General features: G+C 35.8%; 1 protein-coding gene across 1 annotated transcript in view; it reads left to right on the plus strand.

Annotated features, from left to right (window-relative positions):
* LOC124722893 (rho GTPase-activating protein 100F) overlaps positions 1-6,749 on the plus strand; it is an 800,721-nt gene extending 793,972 nt beyond the window's left edge. Inside the window, exon 18 of the mRNA XM_047248035.1 lies at positions 6,058-6,749. Coding sequence (XP_047103991.1) covers positions 6,058-6,689 — 632 coding nt within the window. The 3' untranslated portion in view covers positions 6,690-6,749. The remainder of the gene's footprint in view (positions 1-6,057) is intronic.
* The last annotated feature ends 1,839 nt before the right edge of the window (positions 6,750-8,588 follow it).

The raw sequence follows: 8,588 nt of genomic DNA on the forward strand, positions 1-8,588 counted from the left end.
TTCTTTGGCAAGCTATAGTAAAATACCAACACACACACACACACACACACCCGCGCGCGCGCGCCCACCCACCCACACACACACACACACACACACACACACACACACAAAAAAGCACGCACGCCTACACCCCCTACATGATACCAGCTCAACTAGCAGCGTGAATACTGTTTCTTGTCAGGCAGACTAGTTGTGGTGTGGGTTGTATTTGGTGTGGTAGATAGAGGGTGAGGTAGATGGGAGACAGGGAGAGGCACTGGGGTTGGCTGGCCAGCAGCTCAGAGGTTTCTGGCTAGAAATGTGGGAGGGAAGGGTGGCAGGTACGGACTGGCACAACTGTAGTGGCTGAGCAGAAGCAGCACACGCTGAAGGCAATTTGGGGACATGAATTCGGCAGGGGTGAAAGGCCAGAGGTAGGGGAAACTGTTGGGTGGAGGGTGTAAGGACAGTGGGTTACCTGAGATTGAGACTAGGACTATCACGGGAGTGGAGGATGTGTTGTAAGGATAACTCTGATCTGCTTAGTTCAGAGAAACTGGTGGTGGATGGAAAGATCCAGGTGGTTCAGATTGTAAAGCAGCTACTGATGCTTTCAGTTAGGGCAACAGCAATTGATATGTTGTCACTGTAAAATACCAACATTTTACCAACATTTTTAATAGTTTGATCAATATCTTTTTCTCCATCCTTTCTGATAGACAATAATTACAAGTACCATCTGGACAGTACCACACATCTTCAAAATATCATATAGTCTCCCTTTTTCCATCAAAAGTTTTGACATCAATATGGCCACTTCCAAATGATCTGATGCACAGGTTATTTGGTTTATCAAAAGGACTGTATGAAACAGACCATCTCAGTGTTTTTTTTTGTGTGATGTGTTGCACCACTATCAGTGTACCATTTATCACACACTGATATATCTAAATTTTGAATCAGATATCTCAGGCAACACCTTTCTTAAAATTACTTCTGATGGTAGTTTCACAAATGATAACATTCAATAACCACCACAACTAAGACAGTTCCTGGGTAGATTACCTATACCTCTGCATTTAAAACACACTAAACCTCTGTTGCAGTCTTTCAAAATGTGCTCATTTTTACCACAGGAAAAACACTTGCTCATATCTTGTTTGTTTCAGTTTTGCCCTATTTCCACACTAACCATTTTATTTCTGCCCTGTTGCTGTGCTGATATACATCCCTTGGATTTTGAAAAAAATTCAGTTGCTAAACTTGCTTAATTTCTTCCTTGTGTTTGCAACTCATAATTCAGACATATTTTCTGCAGTTTATGCTATGTTTTATATTCTAGTGGAATATCATACCAAGTCACATAAATGTGATCGAATTCTTTTGGCACTGCCTGAAGAAAATATGCATACAAATCAGCTGCACCTAATGGTTTATTTAGCAAAGATATCTTTGCCAGAAAGTCATAAAATTTTGCTAAATGACCTTGCATACCACCTGACCATTCCCATTCAGTATTATGAAACTTATATCATGACACATTGATATTTCCTTCAGATTAACTATCATAGATTTAGTGCAAGTTTTCCCATACATCTTTTGCAGGTTCACATGTGGTATCACAGATTAACGGTTTTGTATCTAGTGACAAAATGAGACATTTTTTCATTTTGGAATTTGCTTCCATTCAAGTAGCTAATTTTGCAACATAACCTTCAATTTTTGTTTCTGGTTTGATTAGAATACCACTTATCACGTCACAAACAGTGTCACATCTCAAAATAACCTTCAGGTTTCCCACCAATTAATTTTTCAGTTTTTTGTTTTTTATTCAGTCATGATTTTTGTCTTGTCCACTCCACCAAGTGGAGTGTTTTTCTTATTCTGTGTCCTCTTTCAAACATGCAAAAATATGTATGACTTCGTAGGTTGCCCACAATAATGTGGTATAAAATCACAGGTTGTTTACTTGAATTCCCCTTCTCTTATGACACTTTATTGAACTATATCTCTCAATTATTCATCAAATCAATGTTTATCAGAACATCGCACATCTGTTACGATGTCAGGAATTAAAATGCCTAGCAAATATGCTGCTTAAACAAAGATTTTTTCAGTGTTGTTAAATCAACACCAAGTTACTCTTTGCAACACAAACACAATAACAACAACAACTAGGAACTTCAAAGAAAGACAGATTACACAGTAACACAGATATCATTTCATAGATGGTAAATTATGAAATTATAATTTATACAATCTTCAACAAATACAACTTTTTAATTTAATTTGATTGTAATGAAGGACTAGAATTCAGTAGTCAGAAAAGGATAAGAAGGACAACATGGACTGTGGGAGAGGAATGACAGGGGATGGTGGTTGATAGAATCATGCACTGAGCACAATTTAATCACTGCTAATACTTGGTTTGAAAATCGTAAAAGGAGGTTTATTCATGGAAGAGACCTGGAGACACCAGAATGTTTCCAATAGATTACATCTTGTTAAGACACAGATTTTAAACCCAGATTTTAAACTGCACAAAATTTTCATGCACTGATGTGGACTCTAACCACAATTTATTACTTATGAACCGCAGATTACAACTGAATAAATTTCAGAAAAGTAGGAAATTGAGGAATTGGTACCTGGATAACTTGAAAGTACCTAATATTGCAGAGTTTCAAAGAGAGTATTATGGTATGTCTGATTGAAACAACAGTAAGGGATACAATAGATGATGAATGAGTAGTATTAAGAGATGAAATAGTGAAGGCAGCAGATCCTTGGATAATGCGCAAGATATTGAATCTAACTGGCAAAAGGCAAAGATATAAAAATGCAGAAAATGAAGCAGGTAACAGGCAATACAAATGTGTAAAAAAGATACTGGCAGAAAGTTCAAATTTGCTAAAGCAGGAATGGTTCACAGACAAATGCAAGGATTTAGAAACAGGTGTAATGAGAGGAAAGATAGAATCTCCCTATAGGAAAATTAAAGAGACTATTGGAGAAAGATGAAGCACATGTGTGAGTCCTAAGGGTTCAGAAGGCAAGCTTGTATTAAGCAAAGAAGAGAATGCTGGAAGGAAGTCATAGAGGGCTTATATAAGAGAAGCAGACTTGACAATGATGTTACAGAAACAGAAAAAGATGTAAATGAAAATGAGGTGGAAGATATGGTACTGTGAGAAGAATTTGAGAGAACTATGAAAAATGTAAGTCAAACTGAGTCTGCTGGAGTAGGTGACATTGCCTTGAACTATTAAGATCACTGGGAGACCCAGCCATGACAAAATTATTCTACCATGTACGCAAATATACCAAAAGAGTGAAATACCTTCATACTTTGAGAAGAATGTAGTAATTCCTATTCCTCAGAAGACAGGCACTTACAGGTGTGAATATTACAAACCTTAAGTTTAATAAGTTATGGTTACACAATATTGACACGATTTGTTTGCAGCAGAGTGGAAAAACTGGTAATAACCAATCTTGGGGAAGGTCATTTTGGCTTCTGGACAAATGTAAGAAAGCATGAGGCCACTGACCCTACAGTGTATTTTGGAAGACAGACTGAAAAAAAGCAAATCTATATTTATAGCATTTGTAGATTTACCAAAAGATTTTTATGGGTAAAATAGAGGGAGCCCAAGGTTATCCACAATTTATATGGAAACTTGCAGTTATAATAGGAGTAGGACACAAAGGGAAGCAGTGATTGAAAAAGGAGTGAGACAGGTTTGTAGCCTATATCCAGTGTAACTCAGTTTGTACACTGAACAAGAAGTAAAAGATGCCAAGGAGAAATTTGGAGAGGGAATTATAGTTCAGGGAGAAGAAATAAAAATTGAAATTTCCAATGACACTGTAATTTTATCAGAGATGGCAAAGGACTTGCAAGATATATAAAATGTGCCTGGCAACAGAAAAAAATTGTTTCTGAAAAGACAAATTTGCTAACACTGAATATAAATTTAAGTCTTAGTAAGTCTTTTTTGAAGATATTTGTACTCAATGCAGCCATGTATGGAAGTGCATTGTAAGCAATAAGCAGTTTAGACAAGAGTAGAATGGAAGCTTTTGAATGTGATGGTACAGAAGAATTCTGAAGATTATGTGACTAGATCAAGTAACTGATGAGGAGGTACTGAATCAAATGGGAGAAAGAAGAAATTTGTGGTGCAATCTGACTAAAAAGATGGGATTTGTTGATAGAACATATTCTGAGGCATGAAGGAATTGTCAGTTTGCTAACAGAAGGAAGTGTGGGGGGTAAAAATTGCAAAGAGAGACGAAGAAGATTCAAATGGATGTAGGTTTCAGTAGGTATGCAGAGATTAGGACGCTGTCACAGAACAGACTAGCATGAAGAGCTGCATCAAACTAGTCTTGGGGGTGAAGACCACAAAAACAGGAAAACTGCTCACCAAAGCACTGCATGGTCATGTCTTTATAGACATGTGACACTTTTATTCATGAATTTGACAAACTGAAAATTGACTATAAAAATTATAAATATACGTTACTACAAGGAGAAACATTACTTTTTTTCATGCTATCTTAAACATCACAAAAATTGACTTGTAAATAATGGATTTTAGCTATCAGTCGTCCTTTTTGAATGTTATTGGCAGATCTAGATTTCAGCTAGAAACTAGCCATTCTCAATGCACTTTCATTTTTGTATTCAATGAACTGTGGATGAAGCCCGACCAACAGGCTTTACATGCATTGATCCAAAATGATAGTGCATTGAGAATGTCTAGTTTCTAGCTGAAATCTAGATCTGCCAATAGCATTTAAAAAGGACAACTGATAGCTGAAATCTATTATTTACAAGTCAATATAACAGTCACTGCGTGCAACAGCCTTCTGAATGGAAGGTAACCTGATCACAAAAATTTCTGGATGCTGCAAATTTCAATACGTGCAAAGCAGTGCCAACAACAGATCTCTTCATCTGGACTATCAGTATTTGACACATGACAATCATAATCCCTAAGCCAGTGTATTTTAGCAACACACCTCATAATTTAAAAAAAAAAATAGGTGACTGAATTTCGTTTCTAATTATTTTTCATGTTTGGGTAGACGTTATGAAAGCTTGATTAAAAAGGACTTTACCTGCAGATGGAATGTTTATGTGAAATTCCTAGATGGGAAAATTCATAAAATAAGGGAAACACTACAATTTACCAAAAGAGGATTGGTGTATGGCACACAGAAACACTAAACAGAAAACAGTTAACACTAGTTTTCAACCTTTTGCTCTTCTAGTAGGAACACACACACACACACACACACACACACACACACACACACACACACACACACACACACACACGTCAAGTGAACCCTAAATACAGTTCAGTGAACCTTTATGTCAGTGGAGAAACTACTGTATTTGAAGTACGAGCCACAAGCAACTACATTTGATGAACTGGTTACATAAAAATATTTGCAGTCATTATGGCTCTCGAACAACAGATGCACTAATTTTTTGTGTTTCATAATGTGAGAAAATACTGCTTATTGTCAGTTATCTTTCACTAGACTGATATAACATATACTTCAGTTGTTTCCTTCTGTTCAAAATTCTTTATTTTACACATGGCTGCAACCTCATTACTGATCCAAAAACATTTATTCAGACTATGTTTTATTTTACCAGACAGTTAAAAAAATATTATTTTCACATTTATGTCAGCAACTTTTCACTACAAGACTATGTAAGGAATCAGTACTCTCAAAACTCTAACTAATATTTTCTCCACACTCTGAGCAATTTAAAACACTTATATACTGACAAGCAGGAAGTAAGATTACAAAATGTAATGATAAGGGAGGAAAGATCACATGTATTTCAATAGTAAGTTTCAGAGAAAAGTAAGGATTTATTCAAGAAAAGATCAATATTCAGACAGTTGACTGGAAACAGCATTAACATACATTATGGCTTAAAATCTGCCATCATTCACATTGCATTGCATGTACCACACTAATTCTTAAATAAATACATTTTTGTAGAGTTGTTATTGTTGGTACAAGATCATCAGTAATTATTTCCACAGACAGTTCGGGAGGTCTTTGCGCCTTCACCTCATCTGCTGGCATCCTCCCAAGCATCATCTCTGCCTCCATCACGTCTCCAGCCAGTGATAAAAGCAGCCCCAGCAGTCACTTCTTCAGCAGGAGGGGGCCTGTGGTCCCTCGGTCGTGGAGTGCGAGCTACGACAGTCTCAAGAGGAAGGAAACCTCCAGAGACATCTCATCCACAACAGCAAGTAGTAATCGTCTCATCACCAGACTCTCCGACAAGTGAGGAATCATCACCTTCACCATCACCTGAATCAGAGGTGAAGAAGGCGGTGCCACCATTAACACTTCAGCAACGGACGAGCACGTTGCGGAAAAGCTCCTCTGTGAAGAAGTCTGGAGGATTCCCAGGAAGTCTGGTAGGTGCTGACAGCTTGCTCACTCCTGCAGGCAGGAGTGTGGGGGGAGAATCTCTTGGAAATTTAACAGAAGACCAACAGCAACATCAAATTCAGACACCTACATCTTCCACAACAACAGAAGATTCCAGAAAAGAAGGAGGAAGAGAGGCGGATGAAGAAGGGAGTGATGAAGTTAAAGAAGAAGATGGCGATGATGAAGATGGCACGTGTATCGAAGATATTCGTACCACACGAGTGGAAGAAGAATAGCAGAGCAAGAAATGAGAGAAATTGAGTATGTCTGAAAGATAAAACTGTTCTTATGTACACATTTATTCTAACACACAATGTACATGTAAAGAGGACAGGGTGTACAATTGATTCACAATGCTCATTTAGTAATTAAAGCTGTTTTCTATGTAATGTTTTTATTTGTATTAAATCAATTCATTTGTACATATTTGCATACTAGTGTAATTCATGTGAAACATGGTTCATTGCATTACAGACAATGCCATATTTTACTAAAATGCATCAAAATGACTGACAATGCCATTTACAGCTATCTGCAGAACAAACACTATTTTTGTGTTACTAACTCAAAATATTTATTTCATAAATGACATTTTATGTATAAAATTATTGAGTTACTGGAACATTTGTTAAACATGTTAGTTCAACTGGTTCCATATAGCAGATTTAATGGTTCATATGTTGTACAGTCTGCAGTGAAGGGGCAATTACTGTTTACTGTTCAGCTCATTATCAATCCTATAATCAACTTAGTTGGAATATACTTTTGTACATAACTAATTTAATGAAGCTGACAGGCATGTGTTATCACAAAATAAATAATGCCTGTCAGTTTTAAGTGTTTAAAAGACCAAATGAAAACTGCCATAATGTATTATTAAGTAAGGAAATATAAATACTGAGGAGATGGACAATTTTATTGGTATATAATTGAATGTTTAATGTGTGTATGTGTTATGTAGGACTGTGGTAAGATTAAAAGCAATTCTAGTTCAAAAACAAGTATTTATCACACCATAAATTATAATATATGAATATCTGCTTGCCAGCTAGAATGTGGCTTGAATGCAACACACTGACATTTATTAGCTGTACAAAATTTGAATGTTGTATAATTAGTTGAAAATTTGTGGCATTAAATGGTTTCAGTGTTTTATTGCATCCAATCAATTACTACTGTTTTCAATGAGTTGAATTATGTAAATAATATTATGTGTATGTATAATTTACATTCTGCAGTAGAATGAGAAAACATCTTACAAATTTATTTCCATTCACATTTATGTACATCGAATTAAATGCACATGGAAGTAAATTTTTGGATAACTCCTTTATGTACTACGTTAAAATTCTGGAAAAATTTATGTTATCTGGAAAAGTTTAATTTAATAATTTGTTTAAGTAAATATTTTCATAAAAATATTGTTTAAACTGGATAATTATGGTATGAGTGCTCTCTGTCTTGTTCTGATTGAAAATTATTTCAGTTACTTGTCTACTTCCATGAGCACCAACTTCTTGACATTATTGGGTGGTGTATAATGCAGTTAAACTGCTGGACTTATTATTATGCACATATTTGTTACTTGGCACTCATTAGTAAGAGTGATTTATTTTGTAACCAGTCACTTACTTTGCATAATACTTTGAGAATGGAAAAAATGAGTAAGTCACACACAAAGTTACATTTCACTCAATTTCAGATTTCACATGTGATATATAATTTGTTTATAATCCCATTCACCATTCACAATTATTGTTGCCTGTGAAATTATTGGTGCCTGCTTGTCAGCTTTTTCCGACTTTTATGTCATTCCAGAGACTAAAAAGCCTAGCACCTCTCTATATTTTCATTTTTCTCATCTTTTCTATTTGGCTTATATTCCACATAGTTTAAATTAAAGAATTTGGCCTTGGCTGTTATTACTGACTACAGAGTATTGCTGAGAGGATTATAGACATTGCCCAGTAGATATTCTCCTACTCATAAATTATGCAGTCCAAAATGTGCAGTCTTTTACTCCTAAAAGTCATATTTTTATTAATCAATGCTACAATACAGGCATATGTGTGAGCTAATCATCTTACATATTTAGCAACATACTCTCCCCACAACCTCACCAAGTGTTGATAGTA

Source organism: Schistocerca piceifrons, chromosome X, assembly GCF_021461385.2.
Source record: "Schistocerca piceifrons isolate TAMUIC-IGC-003096 chromosome X, iqSchPice1.1, whole genome shotgun sequence".
NCBI lineage: Eukaryota > Metazoa > Arthropoda > Insecta > Orthoptera > Acrididae > Schistocerca > Schistocerca piceifrons.